The 19,380-nt window shown below is 36.9% G+C and overlaps 1 protein-coding gene across 1 annotated transcript in view; it reads right to left on the bottom strand.

Moving 5' to 3' along the window:
• The window catches only part of LOC124168682 (thyrotropin-releasing hormone receptor-like), a 101,765-nt gene that overhangs the window by 65,278 nt on the left and 17,107 nt on the right, over positions 1 to 19,380 (bottom strand). Inside the window, exon 2 of the mRNA XM_046546949.1 lies at positions 7,715 to 7,900. Coding sequence (XP_046402905.1) covers positions 7,715 to 7,900 — 186 coding nt within the window. The remainder of the gene's footprint in view (positions 1 to 7,714; positions 7,901 to 19,380) is intronic.

Raw genomic sequence — 19,380 nt, 5'->3', positions numbered from 1 at the left:
GGTACGTATAAAACCAAAATCATCAAAATGAAATAAAACTCAAAGAGTGGGTACTAAACAAATTGTTGCAATGTTTACTTCCGAAACTGAACGCCTTGATAAATGAAAGCAGATTCCACCTATCAATGTCAAAAAAATACGAATAAAATCATCGCTCACTTTTAATGCGAAATAAAATTCAATTTGCTCACCACCGGTTTAAAAACTTCAGATATCCGCATATGCAAGCAGATAAAAATATTTCAGAGATGAACTCATCGCGGTCAATTAAAATTCGGGCTATTACCAGAAAATTGAAGAATGTAATTGGGAAAAGCGAATGAAAATGAAGAATACCACTGAAATCAAATTATCGTCCTAACCAAAATTAATTTTGCAGATTGGTGCTTAAATGATTCCAGTTAATTTTAATCCAACAAAATGGCGGTGAGGGTTACTAAAATATTTTCAATTATTGAGACAACAGACGAGACGGCGTAATTGCAGGGATAATGGACAAACAAAAATTCAAGTTAAGTATGAAGCCCCCTGAGGCTTCCAGTTTCTATTTTATGATGATTACAGCTATGCTGGCAAAATTAAAATATTCCTCCGGAGGACTTAAAAGCTACGCTACTTCAAAGAGGTCCAAGATCTCATGATAGCTGTTAAGTCGTGAGCAAGGTCTTAGCAAGAAGAAGTTTCTGGGGGGGTTTTACGGAGAAGGGGAACATTGCAGGGAGAGATCATTTAGAGGGGCTATATAAAACTGAGGGGCATGATTCTCTAGACCCCTTCCCAAAGTCCTTGGTTGAGGGAGGCTGCTCTCAGAATAATAATATATAAATATTTTTAACAGAACACAAGGTGTGTTCAGAAAATAACGGGAAATAATGTTTAAATTTCGCGGAGTCGTCAATTTTTCAGTCTGTTGGTATACTAGTCCCTAAATTATGATAACATATTCAGCTGTTATATTCAGCTTTTTCATTGTTTACTTTGTCCGTGGCAGCCGCTAAGGTTAGACGTGTTTTTATGAGCTCGGCAATTTTGACTCTCTATTCATTCCTTAGTGACTTTTTGGCCAAAAATTACACTGCAACGATGCCATCTAACGATTTGATCGTTGGATTATTCTTCCTCATAGGATAATCCTCCAAAGTTGTTAGAACAGCAATGGCTGATGCCTGGTTTCGCTGATGGTAGGACCCGCCCGCCTCTGTGACTTTGCGGGATTCCTCGTCCCTTCCCTTCCTTCCCTATCCACTCCCAGGAGGCGCCGTCGGGTTCCTATCGCGGCGGCGCCTCCTTCCTTGTTCCTTCGCGTCCATCCCCTTCTGGGTGCAGAGGAAAAAAGCTCGCTCTTATAGTCCCTGCCCCAGGAGTGTAACCGGCGAGCCCGCCCTGGAGTCTCGTTTCCACACTGCAACGATGCCCCAGCCTCCATATTCGCTAGACAAGGCTCCGTGTGACTTTTTCCTATTTCTAAAAATAGAGATTTCGTTTCTCAAGCATAGATGACATTAAAAGAAATCATTGAGAAGCGTAAAGGCTAACCTGAGTCTGAGAAGTGTTTAGAGGATTGGGAGAAGCGTTGGCATAAGAGTATAATATGGAATGGGACTGATTGTTGACTTTGTGGAAGTCCATCGATAGTGATAATTGAAACAGCAGTAGTATTTTTCATCACGGTCAAAGGAACAATGGACAAAATTACCATTTTTAGGTCATCTATCATATAAAATTGGAACATTGTTTCCTAAAAATAATTTTAAGTTATGTTTTTATAGCCCTATCACCTCCGGTAAACTGTTTTTTTAATTCTATAGACCCTATTAATGATAATTAAAAGAGTGGAGTGTACTTTCTGAAGATCAAAACAAATGATTGTAATTGTTATTATGTCGGCCGGACTGGGAGAAAATTTTACGTAAGAATTGATGAACATAAAAAGTCTTTTTTAAATTGTGACGACAAATCTATGTTTGCAAAACACTTGTATACCTGTGACCATTCATCCGATTTTAATTTAAAAATTTTACATATATTTGACAAGGGTAAAAAACTGGATTTTGTAGAAATTTTTGAAATAGATGTATATTCGAAGTTGTTTGCTTATAAATAAGGTGGTACCAACGATGACCTCACCTTTCCTTAACGCGAGAGTCCCTCCTCCTCCCTTGAAAACCTTTTCCAATGACCCTGAATAGACATCCCGCAAATGGGTACCCAACCTCAACCCCTCCTCCATTCCTGCTTCTATATTTTACCCCACCTACACCTACCCTCAATATAAATACCAGGCTTGCTGCTCCTTAGGTTAGACAGCTCTTGATAATGATGAGTAACCATTGAAACCGGTTGAGAAAGAATAAAAAAGTGTGGAAAAATACTACTGCTGTTTCAATTATCACTATATGGAATGGGGGCTATTTTGAAGGCGATACACATAGATTTAGATGAATAAATAAATATTTTTCTTCAAAAAAAAAAATGAAATTCGCGTTATTTTCTGAACACAATTCGTATTTCAAGTAAATGAAACAATGGCGGTGACGTCTGTAACACAGGTGATCAACAGCTGAATTTAGTTCTCTGATTAGTTCCTTTAATTTAACAAATATTTGAAAAACCAACCACAAATAGCCTTCGTTTGTGAATTTTTAAAAAGCAAAAAATAGAAATAAGAAGATATGACAATATAATTACCTGAACCTCATATATATATCTAAAAACTGTGAAAATATGAAGCTAACAGATTTTTTATTACAGATAATAGCGAGAGGTAATTCATGTAGAGTTCGAATAAAGGTTGGGGGAATGAAATTATGCCTTATAATTTCTGGAGTCTATTAAGAGTGGACTTCCAGGAAAGTGAAATACTTCAAGTAGATGTGAATCATCAGTCCTGAGGATTTTGCGACTGGAATAAAAAAATTAAAGTAATTTTATCAATGAAGCAAAAATGGTCATCAATTTGCGAGGGTAAGATATTCTCAAGCGCTTGACAGGAAATAAATTCGTATTGATGCTCTTTAATTTCGGTATGAACCTTAAACAGAAGACGGGAAAACATAGTTGCCCACATTACGATACACGATGAAAACAAACATAGAAGGACAGGTGGAAGGGAAGAGGGGCAAGGGACGGCCTCGAATGAGTTACATAGAACAGATATATAGGATGTAAAAGAGAAAATAACGTCACTATGAAATGGCTAGCTGATAGGAGAGAGAAATGGAGAGCCGAGTGAAACCAATCTTAGGATTGTTGACTAATGATGATGATGTCGAAACTTTCGTTCCGGAAATAATTACGAAAATCAAAAATTAAAGCTAGCCCAACGCCACTAGTTGATGCGTAGTTTTCCGCGGCTTTGTCTAGATGATGTCTCCATGCTTCTGGATTTCACCGCGTGGATTTTTTTTGCATCGACAGTTTCTCCGATTTTCGAACCGGCGTCTTCTGGTCGATGTCGGGATTCAATTTTTGGTGACTTATATAGTGCATTCTTGGCGCCAGTTTTTCATGCTGGATGCTGATTGGTCCACCTCCTCTTTTCTCGTATGACCCTCTTCCACGAGTTGTGGAGAGGGTAGCCGTCTTCTCTATTCATGTTTTCGGGCGTCTTGAATATTTCGATAGCCTCCTTTATTAGCCTGGGATAATATCTATTTTCTTTTGCAACAACTGTTGCTTCGTCAAGCAGTATCTGGTGTCCGGGTTCGCTCCCTGCATACTCCGCAATGGCGGAGAGCTGAAATTGCTTATTTCTTGTGGATCTTCTGTGTTCCTGGATGCGCACTTTCATTGAATTCGAACATCGACCTTAAGACGCCGGTTGGAATACCGGAGAAACAGTCGTCGCAAAGAAAATCCACGCGGTGAAACCCAGAAGCATGGAGACACCACGCCACTAAGTTAAAAGCCAATGACAAATGAACATGAACTGTACGACGGAATTTCAAGTTCATCTGACCTCGTGGGTTTCCAATGACAGCTTCAAACCGCACGCCGAAATATTCAGGGAGTTTATGCCGCTTGACCTCATGACCTTATCGGTTAGAAGGGGGCTCCCCGTCACTCCGGTGTCACATTTGGCGCCGGAAATGGAAGTGATATTTCGAAGGCGAAGATGAACGAATGGTAACTCCAACGTAGTGATGGGCCGAGTCGGTCATTTCCGTGATATCAATCACCGTTCACGATTCAGTTCAGTGAGTCAATCGCAAATGGTCGATCGTCGGTCACTAGATATATCAATCAGGACCGCTATCGGTCACCTCTTCCGTCACAACACCACCACAAATGTATTTTTATTTAATACTTTCAATAAATTTGGATATCCCATTGCTGTTAGCCGCAGTGCATTGTGAAGTTGGAGGAGCGGTGTTCCTTCCAAAGCGCAGTAAGTAAGAATGGCATAGTTCGCAGTCACGTGCAGGGGTGCAAATCGCAATTTAAAAAATCATTTATTATTATTATCAGATCAAGATTAACATTGTTCAAATTTTCATTTCTCCACAAAGGACCAAAAGAGTTTAATATTTTCCGCTATTAAATTAAAAGGAAAATTGTTAAGATGTACCTGAGACCCGCTCTTTTCTATAGAAAGTGTTTAATATTTGTTTTGATTGTCTTCTCAATACAAATGTAGTCATTAACAGTCCCCGATTTTATTTTAAGGGCATCCGTCAACTCAGGTCTTATTACCTTGGAAACTACCTAAACTTCCTGTTTTTGTGTCGTAACAATTTTTTAAGTGAGCTGGAGTGAATATATATAATTAAAATATTATTTTTAAATGATTTTTTAATCGCGAATCTCGCCCTCGGTAGAAATTTGCACCCTTACTCGTGACTGCTTATTGGTTCCCCACCAAAATTTCTAAAGCAGTTTTTCTAAAAATGTAGTTTATGACGAAGAAGTTGATTAAGGGCAGAAAGAAGAATTCATCTCTCACATGCTCAAATATTTCGCACATATAATTGGAAGGCACGAACGCTAGAGCCCAAATCATGAGAGCTCCAAGCATTATGCCTAGGTTTTCTGGTAGCGCAATTACAGCTATACATATTGGTATTAGAAAAATAACATTATAAAAAATGAAATAGGAAAAAAGTACACTTTATAAAAAAGCATTGTTAGAAATTGTAGTTTAGAAGCATTACATTAGAAAAATTGATCGGAAAGGTGCGTATTAAGTCACTTATTTCATACATCGTTCAATGGACACAATGAGGTGTTTTCTTAGGTCTTTTCCGACATTGACTTAACAAATACGACCTACGTCTTCTTCTTCAAGTTCTAGTTAGGTTAACCCAGTCCTGAACTCACCTATATGCGAAATACCCTAGTGGTTTAACGGGTAGCATAATAGAATTAGGAATATGCATACTAAGTCACTTATTACATGCATTGCTTTAGGAAACGTCCGTGGCGATACAGCACAAAGCGGTGTTTTCTCCGACATTGGCTTACCAAGTACCTCCTCCATCTTCTTCGTCCATTTCTTGTTCGGTTAACTCAGTCTGGAACTCACCTATGAGTAAAATGCCCCCGTGGTGTAACTGGTAGCATAATTTACCGGCATCGGGAGTTCTGGGTACGAATCCTGAGTAAGCCAAATGATTTATTCATGACCCTTGGCGCATGATCCTTCCATCACGAAGCTGGCGGAGGAGGGGGGGGAAACGTCGGAATACATGCTTCTTGCTCCACTCACTTGTTAGAAGAGAATTGTTCAGCATGGCTATGATCTTTTTCAAATGTGTTTGCACCAGGCCCAGTCGTGAAAAATAAAATGCATTGACACTGTTCTTGAATTAAAATTGAAGAATTTGTGGAAAATTGTTAATAATAGGGTGGTTTCCTATTATTTTATTTTGCCTAAATCGAAAGATTATTACTCCTGGAGCACGCATCTCACGGTTTTAGATTTTTAAACGACGATATCTATTTTTCGCGATTACATAAAAAGTGAAAATTTTCAAGCGCGCGAAAACGCGACGGCTAAGTCTGAGCTAAGTATGCTGGGAAAAGTCCGAATGACGTCATTCTTGTTCCCGCTGCCGCTGTGTGAGGTGACCTTGGGGACATGGCTAACTTACTCCCGAACCTTATAAAAGCATAATATTTGCTCTTAATTAAAGGAGAGCTTAGAGTGAGTATCGACAATACGATTGCGCTTTCTCATCCATTTTGCGATTGTTTCAGAAAATTATAATCGCAAATTTTCGTCTTACCTTAATTATTTAATGTCTTCAAAAATCCAAAGTATTAAATAAAATTTCGAAAAGGCTTGATACCTTATAAAACTGTTTTCGTGATAACTGCCTGGTGGATCCAAAAAAATATCGGCGTTGCCATAGCTGAGTAACTAAGGACTTGCGCCCACTTTCTTATGGACGCAAAATGTGTAAAAATTGTCTTTCCTCCCACCACCTCAAGTATTACAATTTCTTCCTGAAACACTCTGTATAATAATAATTGTAAAAACATATTTATTGCTCCTTTAAAAAAGTATACATTTTTATATATCATAGGTATAAAACCAACTTTGAATCTTTAGGTGGCCCCAAAGGCTATTGCCTGATCACAATACACAGAAAACGATAACAATAATGTGTATATTATTGCAGTCACAAAAAATGTCTCCCATATGAACTTTTGATGTATGTTATATACAGCAAAGAAAAAACAATGGAATGAAAATCAAATTGACAAATTTAAAAAGGGGATTTTTTGAAAATACTTCTGTGAGATATCCCCGATAATATTTTGGTTGTTATTTATCCAGTTATTTTACTAGCCTTAAGATGATACAAGTATATGTGTTGTTACTTTGTTTGATTGCTATTCGTCCTTCCTCGCACATAGGAAACGTGGCGTCGTTGCTTCTTGTTGCCTGAAGGCATTTTAAACGAGGCGAAGGCGTAGTGTTCCAACTGAACCACAACTCCATTTCGCAGAATCCTTTCTCCACGACCATTCGACAGTCAGAAAAACGTTTTCTCCGGTTTCAAACTTTATTTATAATTCATGGCACCACCTTTACCGCGGGTAATATTAATATCGGCGTTCTTCCGCAATTGCAGTCTTCTACTTGTACACCAAATATTAAATAGGAGTCTGCGATGAAATTTATTTTTTTCGCAACGTTTTCATAAACGCTTTGTTATTTGTCGTCTTGCCTGGGCTACTGGAGGAGTCGGATTGCCGCAAGGTCGGACTACAGATATTGTGCTGCATTATGCTGTTACCAGCATCAATGCATTGTACGCCGTTTCTCGGGCCAATATCCGTCGGGTCGGAAAGCGGCCAATGCAGTGAAAAAATTACGGCTAAAATATACGCCTCGAAAAACAATTTCGTGGGAGAAGCATGAGCAGAATAAAAAAATGGTGAAAATCGCGTCTGAATTGGAGAAAGTCGCAATTAACATGAAATTCGCGTATTCGCGGGAAAACCCTGGAATTCGCTTTAAAAATCGTGTTATCGCATTTGCGAATTTTGCATGTCCCTAGTAATATGTAGATGTAGAAGTATTTCACAAAGAAGTATAAAATCAAATAGCCGAAGGAACTAGCTTGGAAAAGGGAGAAATAGAGGGCTTCTCATTACCAATCATTTACTTGCGGTATTCAGATTGTATTCGTTTCAAGAAATGTATTACCAGAGATGAAATAGAGAAGAAATAGAATGGCAGATGGAATTGATTGAGGTATGGACTCACCGATTAGGAAGTAACTGAGAATCTCATTGGGCACGGAGGCGATAAGTACAATGGAGTCTGCGATGGCGAGGCTGACCAGATAGCAGTTGGTGGGGGACCGCATGCTCCGGCTCCTGGCGACCACGGCAACCACCAGCGCGTTCCCCGCCACGCCCACCGCCAGGATCACACCCTGGAACAGCGTGCCTGCCGCGGAGAGAGTAAGAAAAAGATGTCATGTCAAGGATACTGCCCCGAGAAAGGAAGCACAATGTGTTCCAGTCGATCGGGAACAGATATAGATTACATACTAAAAAATGTAACCAGGCCAAATGCTAACCAATTATGTTTAAATGTAATGTAATTAGTTACATAAGGCCTTAGATTCTCGTATCAAGTGCAGAAAGGATTCTCGGGTTTTCCAGCGGGTAATTGGCTCTATGCCTCCTGACGTTTCGAAGAACGACTGGCTCTTCATCCTCAGGGAATCCTGGGGGAAGATTGACGTATCGATGGCTAAGTTCTAACAACACGTGTCTCAAAATTTGGCCGGATTGTCAGAGGTATCTTAAGCAAAGTGTAATGACATTAAAAAATAATATTCAAGCAAAAACAACTCTTTGTTCGCAAATGCATACTTCTTTTTCAGTTTTATGAATTTTTGGTTTTTAATTTTAGCGTAAAATTAGAAAAAATTAATCGCTATTTTGCTCTCCTGAAAAGTTGCTATTTTTGAGATATGTGTAGTTAGAACTTAGTCATAGATATGGTCTAAAATATATAGAAAACCCTCAATAATTTTCCGTATCGAAATTGCCATTGAGGAAACATGTTGAACTTAGTTTTACCTAAAGACGGGTAAGAAAAGGAACACGGAAGATAAAAATTGTGTCGTCAAATATTAAGAGGAAAATTAAGAAAGAAACGTAGTAAATTTTAAGTAGTGGTCTGATAAATAATTCAGTTGCTGTATTACGACAAATTCTGAATATCCTTTGAGGATGAAGAGCAAGTCGTCCTTCGAAACGTTGGGAGACATGGAGCCAATCATCCGTTACAAAACCCGATAATCCTATCAGGACTCAGATAGTCTTTAAAACTTTGTAGGCTGTGTTCAGTTAGACTTAGAAATGGATCATGTAGATATCACTACAGCCTTTTTAAATGCGGAGCTAAATGAGGAGCTTTATATGGAGCAACCAAAGGGATTTGTTGAGCCAGGATGCGAAAATAAAGTATGTAGACTAAAGAAAGCTATTTATGGTCTTAAACAAACTGCACGGTCATGGAATATCAAAATTCATTCTTTTTTGACAAATATTAATTTTATGAGATCAAAATATGATCCTTGTGTGTATGTTAAACATCATAATGGAATTTTTACTGTAATTGGTCTTCATGTAGATGATTTTTTCATTTTTTCCAGTAATAAGTCGGAGACAAGAGAATTAAAGAGACAAATTGGTCAAAGCTTTAAGATGAAAGACTTAGGCGAATTAAAGCAATGTTTGGGTATGACAGTTGTTAGGAGCAAAGACACTGGCACAATAAAACTCAATCAATCTAAATATGCAGAGGAAATTATTGCCAAGTTTGGCATGGAAAGCTGTAAGCCAGGTAAGACTCCAATGGAAGTTAATTTAAAACTTGAAAAAGAAAAAGATAGTCATAAGAATTTTGATTACCAAAGAATTATTGGTTCTTTAATGTATCTTGCTGTATGTACTAGACCTGATATATGTTATTCAATTAGCTATTTAAGCCAATTCAATAATTGTCATGGTAGGAATCACATTGTGGCTGTAAAGCGTGTTCTTAGATATTTAAAAGGTACTCATGATTATTCTTTGTGTTTCACGAAATGTGATAGTAAACTGACTGCATATGCTGATACTGATTATGGACATTGTAACAATAGATGGTCATTCTTATTCTGGATGTGTTTTGACTTATAATAATGGACCTATATCTTGGATTTCCAAGAAGCAAAGTACTGTATCATTAAGTTCCACTGAAGCAGAATATGTTGCTATATGTGAAACATGTAAAGATTTTGTTTATGTTAAAGGATTATTTCAGAGTTGACTAAAGATGTGGGAGTGACAACAATCTATAATGATAATCAGAGTGCTGGGAAACTTGTGGAGAATCCAGTGTTTCATAAACGAACCAAACATATTTTAGTTTAATATCACTACATAAGAGAGTTGGCTGAAAATGGTGAGTGTTAAATACTTGCCAAGCACTGAAATGCCAGCTGATATGCTAACTAAAGCTCTGTCTGGAGACAAATTGTTAAACTGTGTCAAACTACTGTATTTAAATACTTGAATTTTTTGTTGTACGCAGTGTCAGTTGTTAGATTAAGTGAGGGTGTTGAATTTTGAATCTAACAACTTTCAATATTCTATCTTTTCTCCAGTTTTTTTGTTGTTGTTATGTTTACATGACAACTTGTATCATGAAATGTATTTACTCTTTTCACCTATTGTTGTTGCAGGACTAAGCTCTTAGAGTAAACTTATTCCACTTGTGTTAACTCTATTATTTTAACAAAAATAAATGCCTACATTAACCTTTCGAAACTTTGTACTCTGGAATTCGCCTATCCACTATAACAACTGATGCCAGTAGGAACCAAAATTACCAATGATGTTTAGATCTATAATACACCCCATTTTAATTACAGAAACTTTGAGCCAAGCGCTCTGATTGGCCGTGAGTTTCCTCTTTTGCCGGATGCTATGGACAGAGCATAACTTCTAATACTTTTCCTGCCGGAGATCGCAATTCATCCGAGGCATCCGGCAACAGGGCAAACTTAAGGCCAATCGGAGCGCTCGGCTCAAAGTTTCTGTAGCTAAAAAATTGCGCGTTTTCGACCTAAACATAATTAGTGATTTTGGTTCCCACAAGTACCGGCTATCCATGGTTAAAATTTCGAGAAATTTTTTCTCCACCCTTTATAATATACAATTTTTACATATAAACTATAAGCACACAGAAAAAGAAAAGGTCAACACTGGCGTTAGGTGAACTAGGTAAAAAAAACATGAAGAGGAGAAATAATTTTGTTTAAAGAGAATCCGAATGGCCAACGATAGAAAAGGAAGAAAGAAAACGGGGACAAGAACGCACTGGCCCTGCTGTAATCCACGATTTCACAACCAAGCACCTGTTATTTTTTCTTCTTCAACAGAGCAGAGACGATCGATGACTCCTTTGTTAAAAAATGCGAAAGATAACACAAGTAAGCTGTTGAACATCATCCCAATATAAAGTTAAAAAGGAAATGGCAAACGTTCTAACTTTAAAATACATCCCTTTTAGTGGGAACGAGCTCATGCATAAATGTTTTATCATCTAAGTTCCCGCTTTGATCTTTTTCTTTTGAATATAACCCACCCTGACACGAAAAACGCTCAGTCATCTCAGGGCTAATAGAAATATAGCATTAAGAAGCGATTCTTGTGGACATTTTTGGGGCCGAATAATAATAATAATAATAAGTTTTATTATTACTCCATACAAAAAATTAAATTTCAATAGCAAGAGCAATGTAGAGTAATTTTAGGTAGCCTATAAAGAGAACCTATTCAAGGCTACCATCGAACAATAATACGATATACTTTTACTTAAAGATACATATAGCTTGTATAATGGTCGGTGACAATCGGTATGGTGTAGTATTTCGAGGAGGCGACCGATAGCTAATGTCATTTGCGCAATGAGGAGAGGATATGGAGGTAAGGGTGGAGAGGAACCCAGCGTCGGCATTAGCCGACTCTTAACGGAAGGCACCGAGGGGACCACGGGTTAACGTCCCACTCGACGGACGGATCCCTCCACACAACATTCAAGCAGGGATCGGGCAGTCTCTGAAAATTCTCTGCCGCCGCCGGGATTTGAACCCGAGTCTACCGGGTGGGAAGCCAACACTATAGCCACCACACCAACCCGATCCCCACTATGACAATCTCTTAACAATGTAAGTGTGTAACTTAAAGCTACTTAGTAACAGGTAATTCAAAACTCATTTTCATCGATTATACACAACAGTAACTGCTCTACACTCTCTTTGGTGATCGGCCAAGAATGAGCATTTTCCAAAACTTTTTTCACAGGCTTTCCAATAGCACATAACTCGGGTAAAAAATTGTTTACCTTTGGTCCTAAGTACAAAAAGTTCATTTAAACAATCTCAAATTTGGTTTTGGTTAGGGTATACTTTTTTACGCTGGGTAAAAAGAGAAGGCAGGTACTGAAATATTTCAGAGTTACCACTTTAAGCATTGAAAAACCGTAGAACTTTAAAAATATATGCCTCAATGGAAGCAAACGTAAGCGAAGAAAAAGTGAGAAGGACCTTACAAATCTTGGCTTTTCAAATTCAAGCAAATAATTCTTTCCTGTAAAAAAGACAGGTTCCAAGGAATTCAAAAAAGCGCCGCCCCAACAAAAAATGTCATAACTTAGTCTGGAATGTGATAACGCGTTATAAATAATTCTCAGGAAACCAAAATTAAAAAAGGGGGAACCTTATAAATAAGGTTTTGTATTAAATTTGGGGAGAGGTTTCCTTCTTGAGCATATGTACCGTCACTGAAATTAATGGAGGAAGAGCAGTGATCCAACTAGTTGAGCTCCTGCCTACTGATTCAAAGTCCCGGGCTCAAACCCAGGTGAACCCTTCGCAAATCCCTGAACAAATATACTCATAGCGCGATATGACGCAGGAAAATGAACTGGACACTCAATCCTGAACACCTTAAATTCACATGCCTGTAGCTTAACACGTTCCGTGCTGATGACGTAGCGTCTACGTCATGGCAGCCACTACCCAGTGACTGATGACGTAGACGCTACGCCATGATTCCCTTTTGCGTTATGTTCCGCCCTGAGCGCCAGCCAACGCTGTTAGGGTATGGGAGAGAGTCAGTCACCACTCTTCGCCTGTTTGCCATGCGGAAAGCTCCGAAAAATATTTTTTCGATTTTTTCTGTGTTTTTCTATTTTACTCGGTTTTTCTCTGCAAGGACGTCTTTGGGAGTGGCTTTTTACAATTTATTTTTTATTACTTTCATTTTATAATGCAGAAAACATTTATATTATCTGGCGGTGAATTCTTCTCGGGTTTCCATCCGGGTTAGCTCCATCTCCATCGCTCGGGGAAACCCGAGAAGAATTCACCGCCATCATACGCCGGGAAAGAGTGAAATCTTACATTTATATTATCTCACAATTGTTATTATACCTTAAAAAAAACTTTTACAAATATTCAAAGCGAAATAATAAAAAGATACTTTTGCATTTGACGAGGATAGGTAATTACTTTATTACAAGGTATTTTATCTTTCTTCATGACTTTTAAGACGGTGAACCCTGGGGTCAATTTTACGAAACAATCGTCGCGTTGAGACCAATACGTGTATTCTCAGTCACTGGCGCAGCGAGGGAGGGGTTTTCGGGGATAAAGCCCCCCCAGAGCTTAGAGAAATTTTTAAGTTTAATCCATTTTACTTAATTGTATCAGTATTACTTATAGAATACAGCTAGGATTAATCAAATATCCCTCAGAAAGCCGTAAAACTCGCCATTTTGAACCATTATTCTTAAAATTTTTCTAGAGGAGGGCCCCCGCAACTCCTGCTTACCCTGGTGGGTATGCAATACCCCCAAACCCGTAAGTACTAGTTGCGCCTAAAACCCCCCCTAGCCTTAATTCTTAGCTGCGCCCCTGTTCTCAGAATCTATCTCGGAAACGCTTACTTCAACGTACTTCCGATCAAATGGCTATAATTCAATAACGTTTTCAGAAACACAATTTGTTGTTCGTCATTTTGTCCGGGTCAAATCTTGCGACTCAATTATAACCCACTTTCCGATAAGCTATCAAACTGAAATTTTCATGACTTAGAACCAGATAAGAGTGCAGTATTCTGACACTTTTAGTATGATTTCAAATTTTTCTCGATTGTTTTTCGGAGTTTACCATTAAATATGGGGATTAGCTTTAAAATTGCGCTGCGGTCACCTAAAGGAACGAGAATATTAGAGAGTTGTAACAACTATGTCGTTTACATAAAATTTCATTGAAAATTTGATTGAACAAAAATTTCTTTAAAAATATTGTTTTAAGTAGGCCACAAAAACGTTGTTTTTTTACACAAATTTATTTTTATTTTGCATTACTTCCTTGCAATGGATTACGCCAAAAGTTCGATCACGAGATTCTGGAGTAATTTAGTTTTTAATTTCTTTCAAAGGTAATGAGATAAATTCCATCAAAGAGGAGATCATTCCATTTTTACCAACAAAAAAACTATCACACGTACGTAAATCAAGAGGACTGAGATGATTTTATGAAACATTTTATGAAAGAAGATAAATTTATGAAGCTTAATATGAAAAAACATCCGATATTCCTCCAGAATATTTATTTTTTTGCATCAGCCAAAAACAATTTTTAGCGGATCACAATATAGTGGGGCTATTTGGACTTATTTAGGAAGAAACTTTTCCTCCGACGATTTTAATATCTGAGGAAGTCCCCTATCTTGACCCGATGACGTCAGCAATCTATTAAACAGTTCTCAGTGACACACCCCACAATATTGATCAACTGAGCTACCGTGTTTTACGAGGTGCATTTTAATAAAGTAAGCATATCTCCAGCGTCGGGGTTAAATTATTTTTGGAGACAAAAATGATATTTACAACTCATGCACTAACTTTAAGGCACTGCGGCAATTTCCGTGAAATTTTCATGACGCAAACTTCATCTTGTAACATAACATAAACAAGCCACCATATTGTTTTTATATAATTTAAAACTTACAATGGTAGTGAGGGACACAATGGTAGTGAGGGTAGTGAGGGATTGTTGTGAAGGAAAACGGGGAGTTGTGTATAGAGAGTTGAAGGAGGCAGACGTGTTTAAAGGAAGGATCGGGATAAGGACTAAGAAAGGTGGCGGTGTAGCAGAGAAAGGAAGAGAAAGCAGAGAAGGGGAGGCGCCTACGAGAGGAGAAGAGAGCGGGAGGAGAGGACTATAGCGGAACTCAGGATCCACGCTGATGCAGTTCATGGCGGTGGTTCAGAAGAGTGGTGGTGGTAGATATAAATGGAATTGTGATATCATGGTGGCTTTTGATGTTGGTTTTATGCTCTAAGTTTCAAAATATAGAGTTTGTTTCGAATTGTATTGGAATTATTTGTTTATAAAGAAGAGAGGAGATTTTTAAAAAGTTACAATCTACTACGAACATATTTAGCCAATCTTCTGAAATTCAACGTTTTATCCTCTTTTTAACAAATTTCCATCACGCGCACAAATCAAAATTTAAGTAGGGCAATTTATGGAAGAATATTATCGAAAAAAACTTCCTTCATAATACCTAACATTATTAGATAAATAGAGATAGAAAAATATTTATTGTTCAGGAAAAAAAACATAAAAAAATATTAAATTACAGTTTGCAAGCACATAAAATAGAAGGAAGTTGATTACCATGATGATAAACTGAAATTTTTGAAATTTCTATATAATGTTGCTTCATTTAATGACATATCCAAAATAGCAAATGCAAGATATCTAAGTAAGAAAAGGCAAATGGAGGTATGCACCAAGCCGTATTTGATACAAGCACAAACAAAAGTCTCATATTATTAACCAAACAAGTAAAAAAAGGCTACAGGAAAAAAAATGAATCATAATAACAAGGACAACTTATGCCATTACCATGATCATAATCTTTTTTTTTTTGTTTTAACAGATATGCAATTTTAACATCAGTTGGCATCTTATTACAAATACGACAAGCAATCATAAGAAATCATTTACTATGTACAGAAGTGTGATGCCAATTATTTATATCATTTATATCATATGCCAATTAGTATATTTATACAGTTTCTTGGATGTACATACATAGGGCGAATTAAATGATAGTTATTTTTTTAATAAGTTAAAAACCGTTACCTGGATGCACGGTACTTGAGTTCAATCAGAAATGGAAATTTAAAATATTTTTTAACGTGAAACTATTAGTTTTCATCTGTTGATACAAAGTGTGGTTACAATTCAATTCATTTTCTCACTGATGCATTTGTTATTCACTAAAGGAGATGGTAAAAACTCTTGTAGTATAAAATAAACAGCAATACAATGCAGCTTAAAATCACCGAACCAAATGATTGATCATTTTCCGACGTAGATAGAACACAACCACGATAAATATCAGCTAATCTACAACACTTTTACGATAATGAGCAGGTCTGAGTGAATTAATGGCAAATATTGCATTTGGCATAAATTCAAACAAAGAGCATATTCCCTCAAAACTCACTATAAATCAGTGAAAAAAATATAATAATAATAATATAATAATAATTTTATTACTCCACACACAAATTACATGACAATAACAAATTTGAGTAATTTTAGGTAGCCGCGAAGGATAACCTGTTTGAGGCTACCATCCAAAATAATAATATTTATGCTTTACATATAGTGTAGTTCAGTTTGTGTTACCTTGATAATCTATACAACCATAGCTTAAGTGCGTACATGAAAAAAAACAACTAAAGTACTATTTATAATTCATTTACAACAATATTTGTTCTACACTTTCTTTAGTGAGAAGCCAAGAATGTACATTTTGCAAAAACTTTTTTAAAGACTTTGAAATAAAACATGACTGTGGTAACAAATTAAAAACCTTTGGTCCTACGTACAAAAAGCATCTTTTAAACAAAGTCAAATTTGGTTGTGGTAAGGGCACACTTATTTTACGCAGGGTAAAGGGAGAAGGCAGGTACTGAAATATTTTAGAATTGCCACTTCTAGCATAAAAACATCGTAGGACCTTATAAATATATAGATGCCTCAACGGAAGCAAACCCAAATGAAGAAAAAGTGGGAAGGATCTTTCAAATCTGTTCTTTTTTCAAAATAATACGTACAATTCTTTTTTGTAAAAAAACAGCAGGTTTCAAGGAGTTTAGATATGCGCCACCCCAACAAAAATGCCATAGCTTAGCCTGGTATTTTAAATTGTCTTTAGAAAGCTTTCAGGACATTTATTTCTAATGAAATAAAAATTTGCCAGTGTGTGACGCATAACATTTGTGAGACTGTTTATATGTTGATTCCACTTTAAGGAATCGTCAATTGTTACTCCTAAGTACTTAATACAAGAAACCCGTTCAATGGGTAAACAGCTATTGCATAAAGTTATAGGACAATTTTCTTCATGATAATGTAAAACCCAATCAAATTTGTACCTGTTACATAAGTTATAACATATATACTTCGTTTTAGCTACACTCATATTCAATTTGTTGGAGGCAAACCAACGTCACAAATTGATCAGATCTGACTGCACATCATATTTTACATCTATCCAGTTTAAACCTGAATAATTTAAGGCGACATCATCAGCAAATGCTGTCACATGACCTCTAAAAATGAAATTACACAGATCGTTTATATAAACAAGAAATAAGATTGGACCCAAGACAGAGCCTTGAGGCACTCCAGAAGTTATCATACTATAATTACTATAAACATCACCAATTTTTACACACTGCATTCTCGATGACAGGTAACTGTTAAACCATTTCAGTGGTATTCCACGTGGTAGTGGTAGTCCTCTGAAGCTTAAAGAGCAGAATCTTGTGATCGATGGAATCAAAAGCCTTGCTAATGTCAATGAATAAGCTGCCAGTGCGTCGATTTGAGTTTATGACACTGTAAACATGAGTGAAATAATTTTCAAGAGCATCTTCTGTGCCCTTTCCACTTAAAAACCCGAACTGGTTTTTGCTGAAGAAGCCTTTTTTGTCTAGAAATTTAATTAATCTCGACTTGACTAGCTTCTCTATCATTTTGGAAAATATCGATAACAATGAAATTGGACGATAGTTGAGTATACTTGAACGATCCCCTTTTTTATATAAGGGCGTGACCACCGCCTTTTTCAACTCGTCTGGAAATACACCACTGGTAAAATTAGGTTAAATATATGTGAAAGAATGGGAGCTAAGTCATCAATTACTAGTTTCAAAGTTTCATTGTTTACGTTCCCGTAACCGGGGGCTTTGCTGGAAGGAAAGGATCTCACTAATTTAGTTATTTCTGCGGGGTCAACTGGTTCCAGATACATTGATTCGAAGCTATGTGAATAACCGCAACACTCAGCGACGAATTCATCAATACCACTATTATTATTGCCATCAAAGCAAGAAACAAAATAGTCGTTAAATGCTGTAGCTATTTTAGACGTAGTAGAAGTGATACTACCGTCTATTTCCAGACAGATTTCAATTGGGCTGAGTGGTATGCGACCGGTTATTTCTTTAAATATTTTCCATTGCATTTTAGAGTTCCCATTTGCTCCTTGGAATCTTTTTAAATAGTAGTTATTGGAGGCAATCCTGAGTTCCTTTTTTAAATTATTTCTACAGTTAGTAAATTCCTTTGCTAAACTTTCGTTTAGTGGATGGCGTCTATATTTTTTAAGTAAATAATTTTTCCTTTCAATAAGGTTTAGTAGATGACTAGTTATCCATGGTTTTAATTTTTTGCGTGTGTCATAAGTATTGGATTTAATTCTTGATCATGAAATGATCTTGGAATCACTTAAAGTCTAATCATACATAAGAAATAAAACACCCTTTAAAATAATAACGGTTTATTATTAAATCTCCTTATCTAAACAAGAGGTTAATGTCACATCAATAGAAACTTTCTCTTTCATATATATTGAACAGAAAATTCTAACCCATTTCTTATATTAAAACATTTATTCACATCTTACCTTTATGGTAATCGTGTTTTCTGAGGTTCCTTGTTGATTCTCGAAATGTAGAACGTATTCTGACACATCATGCATGGAAATAATCAAATAATTGATTTTATCATGCCTGTAGATTGAGTTAAATTTAATGGAATTGAAACCCATTAAGATTGAAGGGCTTAATTAATGAGGATATTTTTTTATATTCATGTAAAGTGAATCACACCTCTCCTTAGCATGATCGTGCGGACATCTGATATTAAAACCAGTACAATTTTTAATTCAAAGATACCAGAAAGTTGAAACATTCACACAATGACTATGATTCGCCATTTTTTGCCATTCGTACAGCGTAACTATAAGAGCGTTCACGTCCACCGCAGGACATATCACCGCATTCAAAATCTATGGACGTATCACTTCTTCACGCGAGAGAATAATGTGGAGAGATAAATGTTGCTGAAAATGTCATCGTGCACATCGTGCCAGGGAGCTCGCGAAAATTACGTTCGCGTGCTACATGAGAAAAAATGCGTAACTACGGCTCAGACGGAAATTGAAAAAAAAAAGCTTGTCGTTAAAGGTAACCACGCAATTTTTTCGCGATTATCGGCGGCAAGGATGCTGCTTTTAAGGGGGTGCATACATATTGCTCTCGTGTAACCTCTACTTTGATCTTCATCTTTAAAAGAATCTGAAGTAAACCCTTCTAAAAACGCGAAAAGGTAATTCCGGCGTTGCCAATTCAGTGGAGGCAATGAGCGTAAATTTGATCATTTTTCGTAAAATCCTTAATTCTCATCGTAGAAACTCGATCAAAAGACGCATTTAATCGCACAACGGCAATGAGTATGATAGGTGTATTTGTTTACCTCCAAGTACCGGCAT

This window comes from Ischnura elegans, chromosome 12 (genome assembly GCF_921293095.1).
Source record: "Ischnura elegans chromosome 12, ioIscEleg1.1, whole genome shotgun sequence".
NCBI classification, from domain to species: Eukaryota; Metazoa; Arthropoda; class Insecta; order Odonata; family Coenagrionidae; genus Ischnura; species Ischnura elegans.
This window is presented reverse-complemented; position numbering and strand designations above follow the sequence as displayed.